The sequence below is a fragment of the Zonotrichia leucophrys genome, chromosome 9, assembly GCF_028769735.1.
Source record: "Zonotrichia leucophrys gambelii isolate GWCS_2022_RI chromosome 9, RI_Zleu_2.0, whole genome shotgun sequence".
NCBI lineage: Eukaryota > Metazoa > Chordata > Aves > Passeriformes > Passerellidae > Zonotrichia > Zonotrichia leucophrys.
Window position 1 is genome coordinate 4960430 of NC_088179.1, and position 23521 is coordinate 4983950.

General features: G+C 48.8%; 2 protein-coding genes across 2 annotated transcripts; one reads left to right on the top strand and one right to left on the bottom strand.

Moving 5' to 3' along the window:
• Positions 1 to 205: 205 nt before the first annotated feature.
• On the bottom strand, positions 206 to 11691 carry DNAJB11 (DnaJ heat shock protein family (Hsp40) member B11). Its single transcript, XM_064721072.1, has 10 exons — positions 11559 to 11691; positions 11187 to 11343; positions 8082 to 8179; positions 7068 to 7200; positions 6036 to 6178; positions 5378 to 5460; positions 4878 to 4935; positions 4270 to 4381; positions 3642 to 3801; positions 206 to 585 (listed from the first exon to the last, which is right to left on the bottom strand). Exons 1-10 carry the CDS (start codon positions 11624 to 11626, stop codon positions 521 to 523), a joined length of 1077 nt encoding a protein of 358 aa, XP_064577142.1. The 5' UTR covers positions 11627 to 11691; the 3' UTR covers positions 206 to 520.
• A 316-nt stretch (positions 11692 to 12007) lies between these two features.
• Positions 12008 to 22385, top strand: TBCCD1 (TBCC domain containing 1). Its single transcript, XM_064721429.1, has 7 exons — positions 12008 to 12344; positions 12432 to 12581; positions 14216 to 14582; positions 16122 to 16308; positions 17647 to 18144; positions 21173 to 21348; positions 21897 to 22385. Exons 1-6 carry the CDS (start codon positions 12009 to 12011, stop codon positions 21300 to 21302), a joined length of 1668 nt encoding a protein of 555 aa, XP_064577499.1. The 5' UTR covers position 12008; the 3' UTR covers positions 21303 to 21348; positions 21897 to 22385.
• The last annotated feature ends 1136 nt before the right edge of the window (positions 22386 to 23521 follow it).

The window sequence follows — 23521 nt, forward strand, 5'->3', positions numbered from 1 at the left end:
ACACAGCCCAGTGCACTTCCAACAGCACCAGTATTCCTGACCCAAAACCAGACTCTGAACCAATACCACACTCTGGACTCAGAGGGGAAGGGGAAGAAGGGCTAGGATTAAAAATATCACCCCAAAACAACAGGAATTTGGAAGAAATTGACACGAAGGACGTAAAAAGCAGGAGCAGCTATGAAAATATGTTGAGATGGCCAAGAAAAGTCACATCAAAATATATTTAAAAACCAGAAATTCCAATCTGTGTGGAATTTAAAACTCCTTTCCCCCACCTATGTTTTCCTGCTCAAGGAATCTCTGTTGTTCCAGGACGTGGAACATGATAGGCAGCACCAGTTATGTCCTGAAAAAAGTATTTCCCCAAACTGTGAGCACTTCCATAATTTACAAACCAAAGATGAGCTAAACCTCAACCATTTCCCCCCTCCCTCTTCCCCCTTCTACAGTGGGCAGGAGAAAAGACTGCAAACAAATCTGACTTTGCATTTCCAGGGAAGTCCAATTTTTCCACACATCAATATCCCTGCAATCCATTGTAGACCTTCTGCACTGATCCTTGCTTCAACAGCTGCTTGAGACCTGCAAGGGAAGGGAGAGTGTCACACGCAGAGCACAGCAAAGATGTCAGGATGACTTTTCCAGCACTTCTTCCCCATTCCTGAAATCCCATCCACTGAACACTCCAAGGAACTGGCAGTTCAAGGATCTGGCAGTATCAAATTCTTACCAAACAGCCCAAAGAGTGAGTCAGCCCTTCAATCCATAATAGCTCATTCTCCTGGGGTCGGCACGACAGGGAAGGGCTGGCAGGTCTCCACTGCTGCTTAAAGGGCAAGCCCAGAGGGAGCAGAGGAAGCAGAATGGCAAGGGTGGATGTGTCACTGTTTTTCCAGAGATTACAGAGGGAGTCCCCTCTGATGAACTCAGCCTGGTCACTCACTGCCCTGGAACCCCTCCGGACACAGCTCAGAGCAGCCTCAAAAACCACTGAGCCCAAAACAGAGGGAAACTCCCAACACTGTGGGCGACCTTCAAATAACTAAAAGGAGGACATTGAGGGCTGGAGCGTGTCCAGGGAAGGGAATGGAGCACCAGGAGTGGCTGAGGGAGCTGGAAAGGGGCTCAGCCTGGAGAAAAGGAGGCTCAGGGGGAACCTTGTGGCTCTGCACAACCCCTGACAGGAGGGGAAGCCAGGTGAGGGTCAGACTCTGCTCAGGAGAACAAGGGACAGGATGAGAGGAAATGGCCTCAAGTTGCTCCAGGGGAGATTTAGATTGACTATCAGTAATGAAACCAACCAATTTACTTGTACAGAAGAAAATTCCAACCTTCAGGCATGCAAATCCTTCAGGAAATCCTGGTAAAAAACAGTTTGTCTCCCTGCAACCCTTGTCCTGCTTGTCTATCCTTAAACCTTTTTGGCTGCACATTCCACTGTCCTTGAAAACCAGTGATGGGATGCATAAGGGTCACAGCAGCTGTGTTAAAATACTGGAAAACTGCCCTGGAAGTAGTAACTGGAAGCAGGATGTCTCTCTGCCAGGCAAGAACTTCTCATATGCCTACCCTGATGGCCAGAGATTCCTGAACTTTTTTTTAGGAACACCAGGACAAAGTGAACCTCTGGCAAAGAGCTGCTCATTATTAGAACAGGTCATTCTCTAAGGCAAATTCACTTCCTGAGGAGCCTTCAAGTCACTTTCCAGCTGCTGGGTGAGAGGATGTGGCTCCTGGATGTCTGGTTCTTAGAAAGGAAGGCTGTAGCTGGAGAAAGGTGTAATCCTGAAAAAAAACTGGGATTAGCACCATCCCACACCTCATTTCCCAGCAGCTACCACACCTCTGGCAGAACACCCCCTGTAGTGCACAGGATATTTCATCATGTACCAGAGGTTTAATCAGGAATTCCAACCAGGAATCCCAACAAGTGGTGCTACTGCACTTCCCTGAAGTGCAGCCTGAAGTCAATTTTTCCTTTGAAATGTTGTTGATACCAACAAGAAGTGACAGGTTACAGCACAGAGGGAGAGGAAGCTCTGATCAGCAGTGATCAAGTCCCACTGCAGGAAAGAAGGGATATTATTTCTGTGACTCCAAAGCTGGGGGTGGTGCTCTTGGAGCCAGAGTATCTTCTGACAGCCCCAGGAGCTGGATATGTGGTCAGGAGATAAGAAATGAGGAGCACTGCCAACAATAAGGAAAAAAGGGATGTTTTGAATTCTGAAGCCCACAGTTTTCCACTGAATGTGTACACTGAGCTGCTGCCACACACAGGGATAGACCTATTCCCTCATAAAACTCCTGATATCGTGGATGTTTGGAGATACCCAGCACACAGAACAGCATCTGACTGCCTACCCAGTCACCTTCCCCTGGGAAATGTGTAATTGCTTTGGGAGGGAGAGAAACACCCAAGGCCCTGTGCCTGAGCACACCCTTGCCAGTGCCATCACCTCTCTGTTCCCGGATATCCGTAGAGGTGTGTGAGCAATTCTGTCAAAAATACAGAGGCTTCTGCCACTGCTCCTTGCCCAGGGTCCTCCAAACTGCCAAGAACAACAGCTGGAATAACCTCACATGTGTTTCAGAGCTGCTGTTGCCTGATGAAGCTTCTGGAAGGGCAGCAGAGCCTGGACTGAGACTCCACAGTGAGGAGGCCATTGTGCCCTGTACAACACTCTTGGAACAAGAGGGAAAGCACAGGGATAAATCCACAAAGCAGGATCACTCTAAGCCCAGCCCAGAGGTACAGAGCTCCCAGCCCAAAGAGCTGCAGGAAAGAGCCTCAGGACATCTGGAGCTGCAGCCACCAGCTGGACTGCACAGGGCAGCTGGAACAGTGTGGCCAAGGCAGTGGAATAAAAACTACTGGCAGTGGAATAAAACACCACTTGTGGAGTCCAGGAAATCCACTAAAAGAAGTCAATCCACTTCAGAAGAACCCCTGGAAGAAGTTCTGGGGATTTTCTGAAGAGCTGCACTAGTACATGCCAGGAATATCTTTGTCCCATGGCAGAGGATGAGGCCCTTGACTCCTACTCTAATGTGGAGCAGCAGAACCACAGAGGCTGCTGGAGCAAAAAATTCCCTGCTGGGAGTACAGGATTTCAGGATTTACCCTCCTGGCAATTTTAGGATTCCAACATGGTTCATCAGGTTTCCATGTGAAGCTGAGCAGCAGATCTGTCCTAGAGGGAGTAGGGTGGAAGGAGCTGTGGGAAGGAATAACCCTTCTCCTGACACAGTGTGACATTCCTTCCCCTCAGCAGCAGAGGGATTTCCACAAGTCTTCCCTCCAAAAAAGTAGCAGCAGGGGCTGGAAAACCCTTTGTGATCCCATTCCAGCTGAGGCAAAGCAGACAGAGGCTGAGCCCAGCAAGGCTGTGGGGTCAGACAGATGGGCAGCACCAAAACAAAGCACCTGCACACTTGCCAAGAGCTGCATTCCAGCAGCAGCACATCCCAACCTCAGCAGCCAAGCTTCCTGGCTTCCAAGGGATGTGGGAGTCCATCACAGGCCACCAGCCAACTGTGCTATGTTGGACAAGGGGCACAGGGACAGGAGAACCCCTCCTGACTGCTCCAGGCCCTGGAGGAGCTGTGCCAGGGTCAGCCTGAGGGCTCTGGGCACTCACCTTCCCGCTGCTCCGGTGTCAGCTGCTCCTTGGGGAACTCCACATCAAAGGTGATTATTAGGGAGCCTTTGATGTTGTTGTTATCAAAGTTTGGAAGCCCTTCTCCCTTCTTCCACAGCTTGGCGCCGGGTTTTGTGGTTTTATCCCTCACAATGTGAACCTGGAGAGAAAAGGAAAGTTAGAATATTAGTGGTGTTACAAGATCAATGAAGTTGGGAAAGATTTGCAAGATCACTGAGTCCAAGCCATGACTGATTCTGACCTTGTCAACCAGAACAGAGCACTGAGGGCCACATCCAGATGTTCCCTGAACACATGCAGGGATGGGGACTCCAGTACCTCCCTGGGCAGTCCATGTTCTGTGTGTGCACCCCAATACTCCAACACTCTTTCCAACCCACTGGAAAGCTCCAACTGGCATTGATTCCTTGCCAAAAGCAGTGATATCCCATGGCTCCAGGCTGTTTCACTGGACACATGCCAGAACTAATGGAAGTGAGGCACCCCCCATTGGCCTGGAAACGCTCCAACAGAGGGAATACTGTAGATAACCAGACCCTGAGCAAGCCAACCCTCAGCACAGAGCTGCAGGTGAAATTTGGGATGCACACAACACCCTGGGCCTCACCTTGTGCCCATCCAAGTGGGCAATATCCATCTCAAAGCCTGTCAGTGCCTCGACCAGCGAGATTGTCACGTTTGTGTACAAGTCATCTCCTCTCCTTTCAAACACTGGGTGCCTGTGGAAATAAGAGCCATTGAACTTTACTCCTTCCCCAGAGGGGAAACAGGTCCTTGAGCTTCTTTCCTTCAATTTGGGAGGTTGGAGAAATCATAAATAGGAGGGGAAGTGAGGAATGAATCAAATTTAGCTTCATTTTCCTGTATAAGATATGCACTGATAAATGTCTTTTCTATTTCTAGGGCACTGAGTGGTGAGGTGTGGCAAGAAGTCCTGACTCACACAGCAATTTTCTTAGTAGTGCATTTCCTTACAATAGCAAGATTGTGTGTTAGGGAAAAGGAGATATTTGTTCTGAATCACACATGGTGAATTCCAGCCAAAAAAAATAAGATACTTTTGACAATTCTACTTTTAACAGCATCAAGTCCAGCTCCTCCAGCACCATGAGGGCTGAGCATCCTGCACAGCCCTGAGTGCCAGACCTGCAGCTGCCCTGCTGAAGGACAAGCTCCATCTGGCCAAGCAAGAGCCCAGCTAGGCCAGAGACTTACTTGAGAACTTTTATTCGGAAGCGCAAATCTCCTGGCTCCCCATCCACGTGGGGCTCACCTGTGGGGGAGAAAGAAGAGTTTGGTTTAAAGGAAATAGTTAGGAATGAGTGGAGAGACAAGCAGGATATTACAGTTGAAGGAAAAAAAAAACCCCAACTAATTGATCTTTAGATGATCAAAATTCTGCTTAAACATCTCCTACAGAGCTTAGGGCTTTATGGGTGTTGCCTCAGCAAGGTCACACCTCTGCTTTTCTGGAAGATCTGTCTCATGTTAATGATGTCTTTTAGCCACTGAAGGGCAGAGGGGATCCCTTCAAAGCCAAAAGCTCGGAACAGATGCTCCTGCTCAGGTGTTGTCCCCACTCCCAGCTAAGGGAGTGGAACTGTGTTATCCAGACTTAGGAACATGCTCCTGGATTTCAGCACTTCCAAGCACATGGGAACCACGTGCCAGAGAAGCATGGAGGAGGAGCAGCTCGGAGCTGAGCACACACTCACCTTCCCCAATGAAGGGATACTCCATGCCATCCCTCACCCCTGGCTCTATCTCCACTTCCAGTGTCCTCTCTTCATTCACCAGCCTGAAAACGGGAAGAGCAACCCAGCACTCAGTTTGCAACTTGATTGATTTATTTCAGCTTCAACTCAACTTTTAATTTGTGTCCCTGGGGTAAGGAGAGCCCCCCCACAAGCTCACACATGCTCTTCTTGCTCACATCTAAACCTAGAGAGTCTCAGCTGCCTTTCTGGTGAGCTGAGACTCAGGGAGCAAAGAAGGTGAAGTTGAAAGCTCCCAAATACACAGTCAGCACCAGGGGGTGTGATGGCATTCCATTTCAGCATGGCATTCCATATCCAGCTGTTCCCAGCTGTGTGCTTCCCATTCAGATCTAGCTGTGGAACTCTGTGCAAGGAATAAAAGGCTGGAAGGGGAAATTGGAATGCTCTTCACCCAATAGATGTAAGAATCAAGAGTGGCTCCCTGGAAATGAGAACCCGGTGTTAAACCTTCCCGAAGTCCCCAGCTCGTCCTGGGAACACAGGCGCGCTCCCCCATCTAGCGGTGGGTTTTGGAATAAACCTCCCTACACTGACGTCCCTGCATAAAATCACGGAATTTAGGATTCTGTGGAGCAGGAAAGAGCACCAAACTCACTTGACGTTGGGACACTCATCACAAACAACTTCCTGAGTCATCTGGAAGCGCCCAGGGCCCAGCTGGGTGGTTCTCATCTCCTGCCTGCAGTTGCATTTCCGTTTGCCAGGTGCCTGTCTTGCCACTGGCTTGTTCCTGACAACCTGCAGGGAAGAGGGAGAGGCTGATGTCAGTGTTCCTGGGTCTCCACAAGGGCCAGCATTTCTCTGAACAGAGAATTTGGGGTGGAAGGGACCTTAAAGATCACCTAATTCCAGCCTTGTGCCACAGGCAGGGACGTTGTGTGGTGCTGCCACAATAGCTCCAAACGTGCCCTTGGCAAAACAATGACAAGTTTGCACCTTGTGATCACATGTTAAACAGCAAAAAAGCTCTCTGTGACATCACTATTGCCATTCTCTTTCCACACAGGAAAGGTAACACTAGGATGGAACACCCCACATTTTGGTTATGACACTTCCTTGTCTCACACAATGGGGAAATTATCTGGACACAACACAAAATCAACCACAGGAAAGCCAGCCAGCAGACAGGAGGGATTGTCAGCACCACAGATGGAGCTTGCTTGAAAGAAAATAATAATTTTCCACATACTCTTCTCAGTTATATAATCTAGAAACTTGCAGTGGCACATTTGGCCATAGAAAGAGACTGAAAAATCCTCATTGTGGTTTTACAAGAATTACAAAGTGGATTTGAAGCTTATCAACAGCCTCTTAAATATTCCTTAATTCTACAGAGGGACAATTTGCACCTCTTTCAATTGGGCTGCTGCACTAATCAAGATGAGCAGCTGAGTGACAACCAACAATTCAGTATTATCACATTTATGGAGACACTGCCAGATGCAAAAGATGAATAAATGTGTGTTTTTTTCAGTAAACTACAGGAACCAGCACCACAACATCCTCCACTGCCAGCACAGAAATGCAGCATCTACTTCAGCTCTAATTTTTGGGAGAAGATATTCTGAGCTCTGGTCAGGCCCCTCAAACCTGGGAACAGAAGAAACACTGAGACAAATAAACTTACTTCTACAAAGTTTCCTGAATACACCTCCTCCAGTGTGACCTCCAGGTCCACGATGATGTCACTTCCCCGGGGAATATTCCTGTCTTGCTGCCGAGGGCTTCCTCCAAACATGAATCCAAAGTCCCCAAAGAAACTGGAGTTAATCACAATGGTTAGCTCAGGAAGGAATTCTTGATGCTTCTACTCCACTAAAAAGCATCCTCCTTGCAGTCCTAAAGCTCCAGAGTGAACCCAGAAACCTCTTTTTGTTAGACAACTAAAGTCTAACACTTTAGAAGAGTTTTCTGCACTAAAGAAAACAAATTTTGGAGCAGAACACTCAAAATCTGACTCTCCACACTGCACTGCTGCTCAGCTGCCATCACTAAAAGGTGTAAACTCTGAGTAGCACTGCAAGGTACTGCTAGCAGGCTGGTTTTTAGTAGTTTAAAGACAAGAGGGATGAGGAAAACTCCCTAGGAATCCTGCATATTGTCCCTCAGAACAGAGCAGAGCAGAGCATCCTCACCCAGGATTACAGGAGCTGAGCAACTTCAGGAATTATTTTAGGAAATTTATCCAAAGGGGCAGAAAATCAGGTTCTGTCCAAGCTATGTGCAAGTGCCTTTGGTTTTTAATGCTCCAAATTCTACAGGGGCTGTGCAAGTAACCACAGCATTGCTTTGCAGAAGGCAAAGTGTCCCCAAAGTGATGTGTGACAACAGGTTAAACCCAATCACACACAGATAACCTGAGAAAGTTTCCACGTGTTTGAAGCAGGTGCTGCACCTGAAAAATCACCCACAGTGCCCAGAGGTGCCCATGTGGGAAGTCTCTACTGGATCCTGCTGGCAGCAAGGAGTGGAGCACACCAAAACTGGAAATTGCATGTAATGTATCTCTCCAAATTCTCAACTTGCACATCAGCAATCTTGGGCCAGACAAAACCCCATCAAAAGGGTGCTTGAGCATCACAGAATCAGAGCAGCAGCTGCGAAGGGGTGAAAACAGCCCAAAGGGGTTAAAACTCCTTACTGGGAGAAGATGTCTCCATGGGAGCTCTGGTGGCCATCCTTCAGGCCCTCCTCTCCATAGGCATCGTACTGCTTCCTCTTCTCCTCGTCTGACAGCACCTGGAAAAGGCAGGGATGGAGCAAAGGCTCACCTGGAGCTCAAGGGAGGTGTTGGACAAGGCTCTGAGGGCCCCCAGCACTTTTCACTGGGGACTCTGCAGGAGCCAAGCTTGCTGTGCTGTCTGCAAAAGTTAAGCCCATAAAAAAGCACACTTCATTCATTAAAAAGGCAGGAGCAGCCTGGAAAACATAAACACGGAGTTTATCTTAAATATTAAAAAAACTAATCACAAGGAATACTCAAATCCTACAAAGCAGGACATGCTGAGACAAATAATCACATACCATCATGTCTCAGCCATGACTTTTAAGCATTGATTTTATTTCCTAAGTTGTGATCTTTGCTCTTTCCTGCCTCAGAGATCCAGAAGTCTCTGGTCACTTTTAGTCTTCCTTGCCCTTCCTCCTTTATTGATCATATTTGGAAAAGCCAGGGTTGGCAGTTTGGCTTTCAGAAGGCTGTAGAGGAGTGGGAACAGACGGAGAAGCAACTCAACAGGTGGAGAAGCAGCTAAAAGAGGAAAACCAGCTGAATTTGGGGTGTTTGGAGAAGCTGTGGCTGCCCCATCCCTGGAGGTGTCCAAGGCCAGGTGGGATGGGGCTTGGAACAACCTGGGACAGTGGAAGGTGTCCCTGCCCATGGCAGGGGGTGGAAATGGATGAGCTTTAAGGTCCCTCCCAACTCAAATCATGCTGAGATTCTGTGGAATTATAACCACTGATAAATGCTAGCAACAAGGGAAAATCAGCAGTGACTTCACCAATTCCACCCAGCAGGTAAGGGTTCAGTTCTCCCTTTGCACCTGAGACTCCCATGGAAACTCCTCCCAAACCCATCCTGAGACCCATGGCTCTTTGCAGAAGAGTCTCACTCCCTCTCCTGGGATCAGTCTCTTTCCTGGTTCCAACAGCTGAATTCAGAGCACACAGCTCCAGTCTGGAATCACTGAGCCTGTGAAAATGAAGACACTGAGCAGGTTCATTAACCTATTTTCCCCTCAATTTTTTGGGAAAGCTTTGCCATAATCAGCTACCTAGACCTTGAACAGCAGTGCTGTTAACAGAGAGTTTATGGTGAGGAAAATTCTGCTTTATAAGGGACACCCAATTCTGGTTCCATTCTGCCCAAAAATCAACTCACTGTGTCCCAAAGATAGTTCAGCAGAAGGATTTCCAAGCTGTCCTGGCTAAACACAGATAAAAACCTGGCAGGGAACGCATCAAAAGCTTCCTCCAAACCTCACACACATGAATACTGGATTTCTGATTTGATTTTACAACCATTTTTTCACTCAGCTTTCAAACAGAAAGAATAATCTCAGCTGCTGGCAAACACTTAAACCAGCTGGAACTTGAGGAAGAGGCAGAGAAATCCTTTGCCAGCAGGAAGTGCCAACAAGATCCCAGCTCACAGAAGCAGCACCAAGCTCACAGCTCCATCAATCCTGAAGTGCTCACAGTTCCATCCTGAGGTGCTGCAAATGATAGAGAATTACTTTTCCCCCCCAAAAATGTCTTTATATAAATTTTCCCTGTGATAATAAAGCCAGTTTATCTAAGTCAGAACTAAAAAGGGGTCCCAGCTTTTAGAGAAAACAAAAGTGAACAGTTTTCTTTCTCAACACAAAGAACCAAATGCCAACTGGTTCTCTCACTTCCTCTTTTGGGGAATATTTGCATATCTGAGGAGCACCAGGGATGGAAGCAGGAGCCAGGCTGCAAACCCTTTTTCCTGCAGCTGGTTTTTCCCTAAGGACCCCAAACTCCCACCCAGAGAGCAATTCACTGCTAGGAATTTCTGCTAATGGAATTTTTCAGCATCATCTTCCTCTCTGCTGCACAGGAGGGGAGCAGGAGCAGATGGAGTGACAAAAAGGAGAGAAAACATGGAAGAAACAGCCTCTATTCCATCACTGTGTATGTACAGCCAAGGAAAGCAGGCTTTGACTTCACACCTTTGGGCAATACAATGATCTGTATTTGATTTATTTAATGTCCTGGGTTATTAGTGTGGGGGATAATTTGCATGCCACAACATCATCATGGAATAACAGGAATCCTGCTGCGTCCCACAATTACATTTCTCACTTAATATCCTCTAAACCCAAGGACAGCCTCTTTTACTTCCCATCAGCTCAGACTGACCCCAGCCAGGCCCTACACACACTTGGAGCTGCTGCACCTCCACTTCTCCCCTGAGGATCTGGGAATAAATTCCAAAAAACTTTAAGCTGGTGCCTTAGCTGCCTTCTGGCTGAGAGGTGTTGGATGGTCCTCTGGCAGGAGCAGCTCTCCAAGCAACCTGGTAGGCTCTGGATCTTTGTTTGTTATTTGGGAGAGTCTGGAACTGGATGTATTAACAGGGGCTGGATGGATTTTGGTGTAGTATAAAAGAAACCTGCCCTTCCTTGCAAGGTCTTTATCCGTGTTTAGCCAGGACAGCTTGGAAATCCTTCTGCTGAACTGGCTGTGGGACACAGTGAGTTGATTTGTTTTTTCTGGATAAAATGGAAACAGAATTGGGTGTCTCTTATAAAGCAATTTGGTATGCTCTGGATCTTTGTTTTTCATTTGGGAGAGTATCTGGAACTGGTTGTACTAAGAGGGGAAGGATGGAATTTGGTGTAGTAATAGGGGGAGGATGAAAATTGATGAGAAGGAGAAGGAATAAAGGAAATTTGATGTGGAAGGTGTCCATGCCCATGGTGAAGGGATGGAATGAGATCATCTTCAAGTCCCTTCCAACCTTACCCATCCTGGGATTCTGTGACAATAAGAGATGTGAGATGGAATTCAATATATTAACAGGGGGAAGATGGAATTTCACATGGTACAGGGGAAGGATGGATTCCAGCTGCACCTTGGGGAAAAGCCTTTAATTCCCTACAAACCTTCTTTTCCATCCCCTGAACGCTCCAGGATCAATCCTACGAGCCCCATCCACCCTTCCCAGCCTGGGGAGGCCATTCCCGGCTCCCTTAGGGACACTCCCAGCTCCCGGCCTCACCTCGTAGGCAGCGCCCAGGTCCTGGAACTTCTCCTGGGCGCGGGGGTCGTCGGGGTTCCTGTCGGGATGGAGCTGCAGCGCCAGTTTGCGATAGGCCTTCTTGATGTCCTTGATGGAGGCGCCGCGGGACACCCCCAGGATCTTGTAGAAGTCTCTCCTGCCGTGGGGGGAGAGAGAAGGTGAGGGAAGGGGAGCGGGGAGAGCGTGAAGGAGAACGGGGATGGGAGAGGCGGGAAGGGAGAAGGGGAACAGGGGAGCGATGAGGGAAAGGCAGCGGGGTCCCGTCAGCGCCGCGCCCGCCGACCCTCAGCAGGGGGAAGGCCGGTGCTGAGGCGGAGCCCCCGGCCCGTGGGCGCGGCCCGGCGCACTCACCCCGCGGCGGCCTCTCCGCAGAGGCACAGCAGGAGCAGGCAGAGGCGGCCGATCCAGGCGGGGGCCATGGCGGGCCCGGCCCTGCCGGCTGAGGGGGAGCGGCGGGAGCGGCGCGTCCCGGCGGCTCGCTGCGCCCCGGCCCCAGCCAATGGCAGCGCGGGGTGTTCCACGCTAGCCAATCCGAGCGCGCCTCCGCGCAACGCCGGCCAATGGGCTGCTCACACTTCACCGCCGCCGGCCAATCGCCAGCCGGAGCGTCGCATCGCAGCGCGCCGGCCACGCCTCGCCGCCCCTCCGGGGTGACTTCCTTCCAAACAGCCAATCAGCGAGCGCACCGCTTTTTCCCGCCCTCGCTCTGGCAGTCTCAGCCAATGGGCGGCGGCTCCCGGCGGGCGGGAACGGCCGTCTCTATGGTGCCCGCGGCGGAAGCCGGAAGTGGCGGCGGCGGCGATGGCGGCGGGGTCGGTGCGGTTGTGGGTGCGCACGGAGCCGTTCCTGGTGGGAGCGCTCCCGGCCCCGCCGCCCGCCCGCCTCGCCCCGCACTACCTGCGCAAGGCGGCCGCCTACGCCCGCGCTCGGGCGGACCAGGGCTGCTTCCCGCGGTTGAGCTGGCCCAGCTGGCGGCACCTTGCCTGCGGGAAGCTGCTGCTGAGCCCTGACATCGCCTGGCTCTACTTCGAGCTCTACCGCGGCCTCCGCGGGCCCTCCCCGACGCTCCGCCTGCGCTGGGCCGAGACTGAGGCGGCCTGCAGCAGCGCCGAGGAGCTGGAGTCGGAGCGGAGCAAGGCAAGAGCCCGGCCTAAGGCAGGGGGAGCCCCGACCCCGCCGAAAGGGGAGCCCGGCCCAGGCTGACACTTCTCTGTCTCTCCCCAGCTCTCCGTGGACACGCTGCAGTTCCTGCTGTTCCTGTACGTGCAGCAGTTCCACAACGTGTCCCTGCGGCGCTCTCTGCTCGGGGACGAGTGGCCCAGCCCCAGGACCAAGTCTCCCTGCCTGTCAGAGAAATCGGGCACCGGGAATAAGGTACTCGTGCCTCCGGGATTGTCCGTGTGCAGGAGGAGCCTCTTCACTCTGAGGAGGCTTGGGAAAGGAGCTGGTTTGTTCCCCGGAGAGTTTCACCTGTGAGCAAAGCTCCAGCTGCAGAACTCCTGTTCCATAGTAAACGAAGTGATCTCTACAGTTTATAAAAAGATTCTTTAAATTTTTCGATGAGACTTTCCTGGAGTCCAAACCCAACTGACTATTCCCTGAGAGTCTTGGCAAGTCTCCTTTTGAGAAGCAGCAGTCTTTTTGTAAGTCAAGCAGGGAGCTCTCCTCATGCTCATAGTGCCTTTCCCATGATCCAGTGTGGAATTTTGCATTCCAGGGCATCACATTTTGTTTCTGAGAGGGGAGTTGGTTGTTCAGCTGTAGATCAGCCACATGGAAATGCTGTTTCCTTTTAAAATACTGCCAGGTATTTAGGAAGGAGTGGGTTGAATGTGTCCTGTGGGCAACTCTGTGTGGGAGAATGCATTACAATTTGCTACCCTGCATAAGGCCAACGCCAGCCTCTGGAATTCTGGCACAGATGTGCTGCTGTGAGCGGGATGAGCTGATGAAATGTAGCTTGGGGCAAGTTGGAGTGATTAAAAATAGGAGCTGGATAACTTTATCCTGAACTGTTGAACAAAAGTGGCGAGGACAAGGTGTAATCACAGCCCTGTGTTCCTGCAGCAAAACTCAGCTTTATGAATCTCTGCCAGAATTGCAGTCTCCTGCTTTTTTTGGGCTGGAGCCCTCTAGAATTTGAAATAAGATTCTTTCAGAGGGTTTGGTTTATTGGAGAAATGACCCTCTGCTTTTTATCCTGGCACTCAATCCTGGCTGCAGGGATTTTCCAGTGGAGCAGCTCCAGGACCTTGAGTGTCAATTATTGATTTGTGTCCTCCCTTTGAATGCCAGCAGCAGTGGCCTGGGTTTGTGTGGGGCTGTAGAAGAGCCTGGTGCTACTCTCTAGAATGAAATACTTGGTACTTGAGTTGGAATTAAATGCTTTATTTTGAGTTTTCAGGGAGGAGATGTCTTTCCAGCTTTGTGAGAGCAGAGCAGAAAGAGATTGAGCACTGTGCCTGACTGGGTTTCCCTCTTCTAGAAGGATTCTAAGCAAGGATTTGTATACATAATGTCCATGGAGCTTCTCAGCTTGGAGAACTCACCCCCTCCTGTGTTTTCCTGCCCCTCCAGAACTGGAATGAAATACTTGATACTTGAGTTGGATTGAAATGCTTTATTTTGAGTTTTCAGGGAGGAGATGTCTTTCCAGCTTTGTGAGAGCAGAGCAGAAAGAATGAGCACTGTGCCTGACTGGCTTCCCTTGTTTCAGAAGGATTCTAAGCAAGGATTTGTATACGTGATGTCCATGGGGCTTCTCAGCTTGGAGAATTCACCCCTCATGTGTTTTCCTGCCCCTCCAGAACGAATACTTGGTACTTGAGTTGGTATTTTGAGTTTTTGGGATGTCTTTCCAGCCTTGTGAGAGCAGAGCAGCAGGAATGAGCATTGTGCCTGGCTGGCTTTCCTTCTTCTAGAAGGATTCTAAGCAAGAATTTGTATATATGATGTCCATGGAGCTTCTTGGAGAACTCACCCCCTTGTGTGTTTTCCTGCCTCTCCAGAGCTGGGATGACCAGGAGCACCTTGCCTTTGTTCAGAGCCACCTCTTGGATATCTTGGAGCTGCTGCTGGAGCCAGAGCAGCTCTCAGCCTCCTCCCATTCCAGCTGCAGCAGCCTGGTGTCCTTGGAAGCCGTGTGTGCCCTCAGCTTCCTGCTGGAGGGCACCGTCAGCAATTCGGGCACCGTCCGTCCCCTGCACAAGCTGGCACTCAGGCAGCCCTGCCATGGCCTCAATGGGTACTCCAAAGGTTCCAGAACCTTCTCCCTGCCCAAGCTGGAGAGCTGGCTGCGCTCCTCCCTCACTGCCAATCCCCTGGGAATAACTGTCTGCATCAATGCTGGCAAGAATCTCGTACGGGCACAGCAAGGTGGGCAAAACTGCTGGGGAGGTGTTGTTAGATAGACAGAAATATGGGGGGAAATGGGGCAGTGGGGGGACATTGGGATGTGGGGGGACACTGGGATGTGGGGGGGAATGGAAATATGTGAGCAAAATAGAAATATATAGAAATATATATTTCTATATACAGAAATACGGTAAGTGTGAGTATGGAAAAACAAAAGCAGAAGTGCACAGAAATGTAGAAATAAATATATAAAAATAAATATAGTAAATATATAAATAGAATATAATAAATATTATAAAGATATAAATATAATAAAAATATAGAAATAAATAGAATTACAAAAGTGGGGGGGGAAATGGGGGTGTGGGGAGACATTGGGATGTGGGAGAGAATGGAAATATGGGAGCAAAATAGAAATAGATAGAAATATACAGAAATTCAGCAAGTATGAGTATGGAAAAACAAAAGCAGAAGTGCACAGAAATGTAGAAATAAATATATAAAAAATAAATATATAAAAATATATAAATATAATGAATATACAAATATAATACATACAATAAGGATAGAAATATTAAAATATATATAGAAATAAATAGAATTACAAAAGTGTGGGGGGACATTGGGATGTGGAGGGGAATGGAAAAATGTGAGCAAAATAGAAATTCTATATAGAAATATACAGAAATATGGTAAGTGCGAGTATGGAAAAACAAAAGCAGAAGTGCACAGAAATGTAGAAAAAATAGAAATAAAGATATATAAAATATAAAAATAAATATAATAAGTAAATAAATAAATATAATAAATATATGACTATAATATAAAAATATGATAAGTATATAAATATAATAAATAAAAATAAATATATAGAGAAATAAATAGAATTACAAAAGTGTAGAGAAATCGGAAAATAGAATTAGAAATACAGAAATCAATTTAGAAATACAGAAAAATAAATCTAAATAAATAGTATAAATAAAATTTAAAGGGAAAAAAAAACAGAAATGAGAACTCAGCTCTTGTTGCTGAGCAGGGATCTGGGAGTGGGGTGGGACCTGGTCTAGGTTTCCTTGTCTCCAATCCAGCCCCTCTCCTTCAGGGATGTGGCAGTGGAGCCAAGACACTTTCCCCTTTAGGATAAGGAATTTAACTCAATGTTTTGTTTCCCTGATTGCAGGGTCCCAGGAGGGGCAGGGAGGATAGGAAAGGGCTTAAGGATTGTGTCCTAGAGGGAGCATTTCCCTTTTTAAACCACACAATTCCTGCTTAAAACCCACCCTCAGAATCTTCCTGCTGAGCTGAATCTTGTGTTCAGCAACAGGCTTGTGGAACTGGAGATTCTGGAACTTGTGGGAGGCTTTGAGTTCTCCTAAGTAATCTTGAAATGGTTTTGATCCTTCAGTGTCTCTCAGTTTCTGAAATTTCTGGTGGCTCATGCTGCTGACCTGCCCAGGAGGCATCAGGGATGCTGTGGGATAGATCATCCTTGACCTTTGGGGCTGATTATTTTCCTGAGGGATTGCTGCACCCAGAACTTCTGTGGGCTTTGTTTTGCAGGGGGAGGATCAACCAGGAAAGCCAAGATTGCCTGCAGTGCCCGGGTGGTGCCAGAGGTGTCCCCCCTGGTGATGATGAGCCACGTGTACAAGCAGACCGTGGCCAAGAGCTCGGACACCCTGGTGGGGGCTCACGTCAGCATCTGTCGCTGCCACGATTCCTTCATTTACCTCCTGTCCCCTCTGAGGTGAGTTAGGCTTCTCCTGGACACAGCTGGACTCCTGGCTGACCATGAGTGTGTCCTGGGGGCCAGGAGGCCCGTGGGATACTGGGGGATGTTAGGAAGAGCATTCCCAGTAGGTCAGGGAGTGATGCTGCCCTTCTGCTCAGCCCTGTGAGGCACAGCTGGGGTTCCTCAGGAGGGGCAAGGAGCTCCTGAGAGGGTCCAGTGGATGATACAGAGATGATGAAGGGAGTGGAACATCTCCCTGATAAGGGAAGGCTGAGGGAGCTGGGCCTGGTTGTCTGGAGAAGACCAGACTGAGGTGGGATCCCATCAATCCATACAGAGACCTCCAGGTGGTGCCAGGCTTTGCTCAGCACTGACAGTGACAGGATAAGGAGCAATGGCCATAAACTAAAACACAACAGAACTTCCTTCTATTGCAGCTGCCCAGGGAAGAGGTGGAATCTCCCTCTCTGGAGACATTCCAAACCCACCTGGACACGTTCCTGTGTCACCTGCTGCAGGTGACCCTGTGGTGGTGTTTGCAGGGATCCCAGGATGAGGGAAGAGATGAGAATCTTGACTCCATGTTTCAGAAGGCTAATGTATTATTTTATGATATTTATTATATTAAAAGAAAATTATATATTAAAACTACACTAAAAGAATGGAGAGAAAAGAATTTCATCAGAAGGCTTGCAAGAAACAGAAAGGAATGATAATAAATCTTGTGATTGACCAGAGAGTCCGAGACAGCTGGACTGTGGCCATTAATTAAAAGCAACCACATGGACCAATCAAAGATCCACCTGTTGGATTCCATAGCAGCAGATAATTATTGTTTTTCTTTTCCTCTGCAGCTTCTCAGGAGAAAAAAATCCTGTGTCACAGACATGTGTTATGAAAAATCCTTTCCTTAGGACTTTTTCTCCTGAGAAGCTGAGGCCTCAGGAACAACATGTAAACGATGATTTTCTGCTGCTGTGGAATGCAACAGGTGCATCTGTGATTGGTATCATGTGGTTGTTTCTAATTAATGGCCAATCACAGTCAGCTGGCTTGGACTGTCTGGTCAGTCACATGATTCTGTAATTACTCCATTCTTTTGCTTTCCTTTCAAGCCTTCTGATGAAATCCTTTCTTCTATTCTTTTAATATAGTTTTAATAGTATATATTTAATAAAATAATAAATCAGATATCTGAAACATGGAGTCAGATCCTCATCTCTTCCCTCATCCTGCAAACACCACCACAATCCTGGCAAAAGGATTTTTCATAAATATATCTGTGACAGTGACCCTGCCTTGGGCTGGATGGAGGTTCCTCCCACCCCTGATGGTTCTGTACTTCCTTGGCAGGTCTGTGACCATCGAGAAGTGCCGGAACAGCACCTTTGTCCTGGGCCCTGTGGAGGTATCAGTGCACGTCCAGAGCTGTGACAACATCAAGGTCATCGCGGTTTGCTATCGCTTGTCCCTTTCGTCCACCAAGGGCTGCACTTTCCACACCCTCACACCCACGCAGCCCCTCATCCTCTCTGGGAACCAGGAAGTCAGCTTTGCCCCTTTCCACACCCATTATCCCATGCTGGAAGACCACATGGCTCAGGTGGGCTTGGCCACTCTGCCAAACTACTGGGACAGCCCCATGCTGGTGTGCAGGGACAGCGGTGACACCAGCGTCTTCCGGCTCCTGCCGCCCTCAGACTTCTACACCTTTGTGATTCCCTTTGTGATGGAGGGAGACACCACAGAGACCCCAGGGGGGCTTCCCCAGGAGTACCAGAAGGTGCTGAAGAAGCGGAAGCAGATGGTGAAGGTGTGGCAGCGCATGGTGAAGGAGGCAGGGCTGAGCAGGTGAGTGTTCCTCTCAGCCACGTGGACAGAGGGTTGTTTGATGGGGATTTCTACAGAAATCCTTGAAGGATGGCCTGGGTTGTGTGAGCCATGTCTTGCAGGCCAGTCCTAGAGCATTAGTAATTAGCAATCGTGGGATTCTGCTTGGTGATGGGGGAAGGTAAATGCTCACAGGCATAGCTCAGGGTTGGAGAATCCCAAAATGCCTTGGGTTGAAAGGTGCCTTAAAGCTGATCCTGTTCCCTGCAGTGGAACACCTTCCACTATCTCAGGTTGCTCCAAGCCCTGTCCAGCCTGGCCTTCAACAGTTCAGGGATGGAGCAGCCACAGCTTCTCTGGGCACCCTGTGCCAGGGCCTCCCCACCCTCTCAGGGAAGAATTCCTTCCCAATATCCCATCTATCCCTGCCCTCTGGCAGTGGGAAGCCATTCCCCTATGTCGGGTCACTCCAGTCCCTTGTCCAAAGTCCCTCTCCAGCTCTCCTGGAGCCCGTTTAGGCACTGGAAGGTGCTGTGATGTCTCCCTGGGGCCTTATCTTCTCCAGGTGAACACCCCCAGCTCTCCCAGCCTTGCTCCAGCCCCTGGAGCACCTCCGTGGCCTCCTCTGGATTCCAGCAGCAGCACATCCTTGTTGTGCTGGGTATCCCAGAGCTGAAGGCAGCTCTGCAGGTGGGGCCTCACCAAGTGGAGTGAAGGGGGACAGTCCTCTTCCTCACCCACACTGCTCCTGAGGAGGTGCTTTCTCATGGCTGCATTTTCCCAGCTTGTGAGACTCCAGGAAAAGCACTCCCAGATGCTGCTGAGGTGAGGGATCCACCCTGGCAGTGGATTGGGCCAGGGCTGGGTGTGCACCCTGAGCTGCCTGGGGTCCCTCTTAGCCCAGCCTTCCCCTTGGATTGAAGCTGTAAATGGCTGTCCCAGCCCTTGCTGAGGGAATGTGCTCCTGGATCATTGTAGCAGATCACCTTTGGGCAGTAATTTTGAAATTCCTCTGCCCAGCTTCCTTGGCAAGCACAGAATGGGGATAAAACCCCATTTCAAATATCTGTTGTTCTTCCCAGGCTTCTGCTGCTTCCCTGCACAGTTTTGGGAAGGAGTTTGGCCTGTCAGAACCTTCCTGTGAAAGAAATGTGAGGAAATGTGCTTAGATTTGCCATCATCTGCTGCAGTCACAGGAAGCAAGAGCTTGCTGCTTATTCCATAAAAGGGGGGAAACTCTGGCAAGTTTAGAAGCTTGCTGAAAAGAAAGTGGGCAGCTGACAGTGGAAAATGTCTGTTGTCTCCTGCAGGCAGGGAAACAAGAAGGGAGACAAGTAGGAGGCTTAGAGCAAACAGGATATCAGGCTTGTAGAAAGAAAAAAGCTGCTGTGCTTGAGCGGGGAGGTGAAAGAGAGTGTTAGAAATAAGAAGACATCTTTCAAGAAGTTGAAGTTGTCTGATTGAGGAAAGTGGGGCAAAAAAAGAATGTAAATCCTGCCAGGCTGAAAGTAAAACCCCAGTAAGACAGGACCAAGAAGACAGCTTGAGGAACAACTTGCAAAAGCATAAAATCCTGTTTATTCATTTTCCTGAGCGTATCAGACAGAAAGTCTTTCAGGGTCAGTAGCAGATCAAGGTAGAGAAAAAGCTCTTGGAGAAGATAAATCCACAAGGGAAGAAAGAAGTGGCTGCCTTTGTGTTCACTGGGGAGGAATTTGGGTTAGTTTGTGTTCCAAAACCCTGCTTTGTGGGGAATGGCTCAAATGGAAGAGAACACACACACAGCAGCCTTAACTTGAAAAAAGGGTGTGGATACATGGAGCCTGTCTGAGGGTGAGTGGGACAAAACTGAATAGAATGGCCTGAATTGGAAGGGACCTTAAAAAGGGAAGGGAAGGGACCAAGCAGATTCCCCTCCTGCCATGGGCAGGGACACCTTCCACTGTCCCAGGTTGCTCCCAGCCCTGTCCAGCCTGGCCTTGAGCACTTCCAGGGATCCAGGGGCAGCCACAGCTGCTCTGGGCACCTGTGCCAGGGCCTGCCCACCCTCACAGGGAGCAGTTCCTTCCCAGTATCCCATCTGACCCTGCTCTCTGGCAGTGAGAAGCCATTCCCCCTTGTGCTGTCACTTCAGGCTCTTGCAAAGAGTCTCTCTCCTTGTTTCTTGTAGCTCCTTCAGGCACTGGAAAGCCACAGTGGAGTTTCTCTTCTCCAGGCTGAACAATTCCGAATCTCCCAGCTTTTCCTTAGAGGAGGGATGCTCTATCCCTCTGATCACCCTTGTGGTCTCCTCTGGAGCTGATTTCCTGCTTTTCCCAGTACAGAATGGGGTCAGCACATCAAATTGGGAATGGGTTCAAAGCAAACCTACATAAACCCTCCAGAATACTGAAAAGTGTTCATTTTCATTGCTGTTCAGAAATGAATTGTGTCAACTGCTTGAAAAAGTCCATCAGGAGCTACTCAACAGCTGTGCCACCTTTGGCTTGAGAAATTCCAGTGAGCTGATCCCAGAGGGCTGGGATGCTGTTCTGGAGATGCTTTTGGGCATCTGACCAGTGCCAGTTAGCCTGAGCTGAGTGGCCCACCCTGTTAGGCTTGCCAAAAACACCCCAAACAGAAAATGATGTGAGATTTGTTTATAGGTGCATTTTTTTTTCCTGATCTCCTTCCTCTCTGGTGCTGTCAGAACAGAATTTTGTGTCCTTAGTGCTTAACCACTGGTTGTTAATTTTAGTCTTCCTTTTCAGACAGTTTTTCTGCTGTGCCCTGAGGAGAAAGTGGAGGCAGCCCTGGAACAGGGTGATTGTGGTGGTGGGATGGAGAATTTTGTATGACTTCTCCAACTCCACCAGGTTCTGCCTTTGGGATTTATTATCATCACATTCACTTGGTAAAAACCTTTTCTGGATGTCTCTGCAAGGTCCAGGAACCTGGCTCTTCCTCATCCATCTGGAGACTTGTTTGGATAGTGAAGGCATGGTAGAAGCATAATACTGTGAATAAATGTGAATTTTTCCATATTTCCCTGCTGCTGTGTCTGTTTCAGGGATCAGACGAAGCGGTTACAGGCTGTGGTAGAAGACAAATTCTATGAGTGGCTGGTTCAGACGGGGAACAGGCAGCAGCTGGACAGCCTGGTCCCTCCTGCCCTGGGCTCCAAGCAGGCAGCAGGATAACATTCCTGGCCAGGATAACATTCCTGGGCAGCAGGAGGAAAGGGAGGTGAGTAAAAGGCTTCCTTTTCTTCGTTCATCTCTTCCCCCAAGAACTGTCCCATGTTGGTGTACACAGCCAAGGCAGAGGTAGGAGAAGGGAGTGTTCTCACAAGAGCCTGGCATTTGGGTTTAGTTCTTACTTTCCTATCAAAACCCATTTTTAGCTGAAATCTCTGTCCTCAGCATAGCCTTGCTGCCAGTTTTGATTTGTTGGAGGCATCTCTAAGGCAGATGGGCAAATTGCACATAATGTGATACAAAACTGATTGGAATAGCTGCTCTTTCAAAGAAACTGTATATTGATGTCCACCCCTCTCACTTTTTGCTAAAGAGAGCTGAGTGAGACTTTGGGTCATTCTTACAATAAGACTTTGGATAATTCTCATTCTTCCCAAGCAGAAGTGGTTTAGGAGCTGGAGACCTGCCTTTATTGTGCTCTTCTGCCATGGCATGTTTCAAACTGTTAGAAAATTGTTTTATTTTTGATTTAGCCTTTGAATTCCTTTTTCTTTGCTGGTGTTAGAAGTAAAATTGTCTCCTTTTATTTTGTTCCAGAGCTCTGGGAGCAGCCAGTGATCCACTCAGCCTAGTTCTCATTAAGACTTTGTGCCATCCCAGCTGCACCCACTGGATCTGCCAGCCAGCCCTGGTGTGGATGGGACTGCCTGCCTGCTGTAGGATTCCTGAGCATTGCTGCTTTCCCAGGAATGTGTTGTAGCCATCCTGTAGGTGACAGAGAGGTGCCTGGCACTGGGGGAAGATGAAGTGTGCCTTGTTGCAGAGCTGTCACAGCAGTCTATAGTGTCCAACACACCAGCTTTACTGGGACAAAGCTGGATGCAGGCCCTGGGGCATCACCTGCATCCTCATGGTACAAACCAGTGGTGCTGTTTTAATAAATGTGAAAATGGAATGTTTAAATTTTTTATGAGTGAAATCAAACAGGTTCTTTTTTAATATGAAGATGGCACTTTTGGAAGATAAATTTTTGTATATGGTTGCGTCGTTTTGACAAATGTCAATAAACCAGATTTGTTGGATAAACCTGGCACATGTCCTGGGGAAGGGGTTTTACCTGTACTGATGGTCTTAGGGGGACACAGCATCTTTTATCTTAATGAAATGTGAACCTGTCAGACAGAGAAACTGCTAATTTATGGGGAAAGTGGGGCAAAAAAAGAATGTAAGTCCTGCCAGGCTGAAAGCAAAACTCCTGTAAACTTCAGCCATGCAGCTGAAGGCTGCCCTGGCACAAAGTTTTGAAACCAGCCCTATTCCTCTCCCTCATAATTTTCATAAAGATTATCAGCTTGAATAAGCACCATTCTCATGTGCTGGTGGGATGTGTTTTGGGGAGATGTGCTCATAGCTGAGCACTTAAATAAGCTTGGAAAATAGGCAAAGGCATTGCATGGATGAGTGGAGGCAGCAGCTGGTGGTGCCTTGGGAAGAGCTCTCCAAGCTGAGAGTGAGGGGAAGGCACAGTGCTCTCGAGTGCACAGCCTCAGAGTTCCTCTGAAGGCCTCCTGGGCAGGCAGATGAGGTGAGTTTATTATATTTATTCTATTTATTTAAGATGATTTATTATATTTAACCAAACTCTAAAGGAGGGATGTGTGAAGTGACCACAGCTTTGAGCTGTGAACCTGCTGATAGAACCCACCTTGTCCTTGAACTGTGATCTTCAGGAGTTAAAAACTAAATCAGTCCAAGTGGCCTCAGTGAGAGCAACAGCTCTGGGTGATTCAAGGCTCCTAAAATGGGAAGAGGAGCAGCTGCTGATTGTGTGTGCCCCAGGCTCTCCCATCTGCCTGCATTTACAGAGCTGCTGTTGCGAGAGTGCTTGTCCTGACAGATTTGAAAGAGGGGCTGCGTGTTTCGGGCGCTGCTGTGCCAAATTCGTGTCCCTTTGTCTCGCTAAGCCTTTGGGCTGGGGCACTGAATAGCTGCAGAGGTGGTTTTTCATAATGCACTGCCGGGGGGGTGGCTGTGGAAGCCAGTGATCCTCGGCCTGCCCGCTCCCAGGGCCGGAGTGTGGCCGAAGGGAAAACTCTGCTCCAACCTCAGGTGCTGGGCTGAGAGTTGGGATTCAATTTGTGACACTTGAAGAGACAACAGAAATCTGGGCGTTGTTTGATGTGTGAAATCACTCACTTTGTGGGGAGTGGGGAGGTGGCCAC

Coding starts and splice junctions, on each gene's coding strand:
- DNAJB11 (XM_064721072.1), bottom strand. CDS start 11,626: ATGGCCCCCGCCTGGATCGGCCGCCTCTGCCTGCTCCTGCTGTGCCTC. Junction 11,344..11,558: donor TGCGGAGAGGCCGCCGCGGG/GTGAGTGCGCCG, acceptor CCCCCACGGCAG/GAGAGACTTCTACAAGATCC. Junction 5,461..6,035: donor GATGAGTGTCCCAACGTCAA/GTGAGTTTGGTG, acceptor TCCCGTTTTCAG/GCTGGTGAATGAAGAGAGGA.
- TBCCD1 (XM_064721429.1), top strand. CDS start 12,009: ATGGCGGCGGGGTCGGTGCGGTTGTGGGTGCGCACGGAGCCGTTCCTG. Junction 12,345..12,431: donor TGGAGTCGGAGCGGAGCAAG/GCAAGAGCCCGG, acceptor GTCTCTCCCCAG/CTCTCCGTGGACACGCTGCA. Junction 12,582..14,215: donor AATCGGGCACCGGGAATAAG/GTACTCGTGCCT, acceptor CTGCCTCTCCAG/AGCTGGGATGACCAGGAGCA.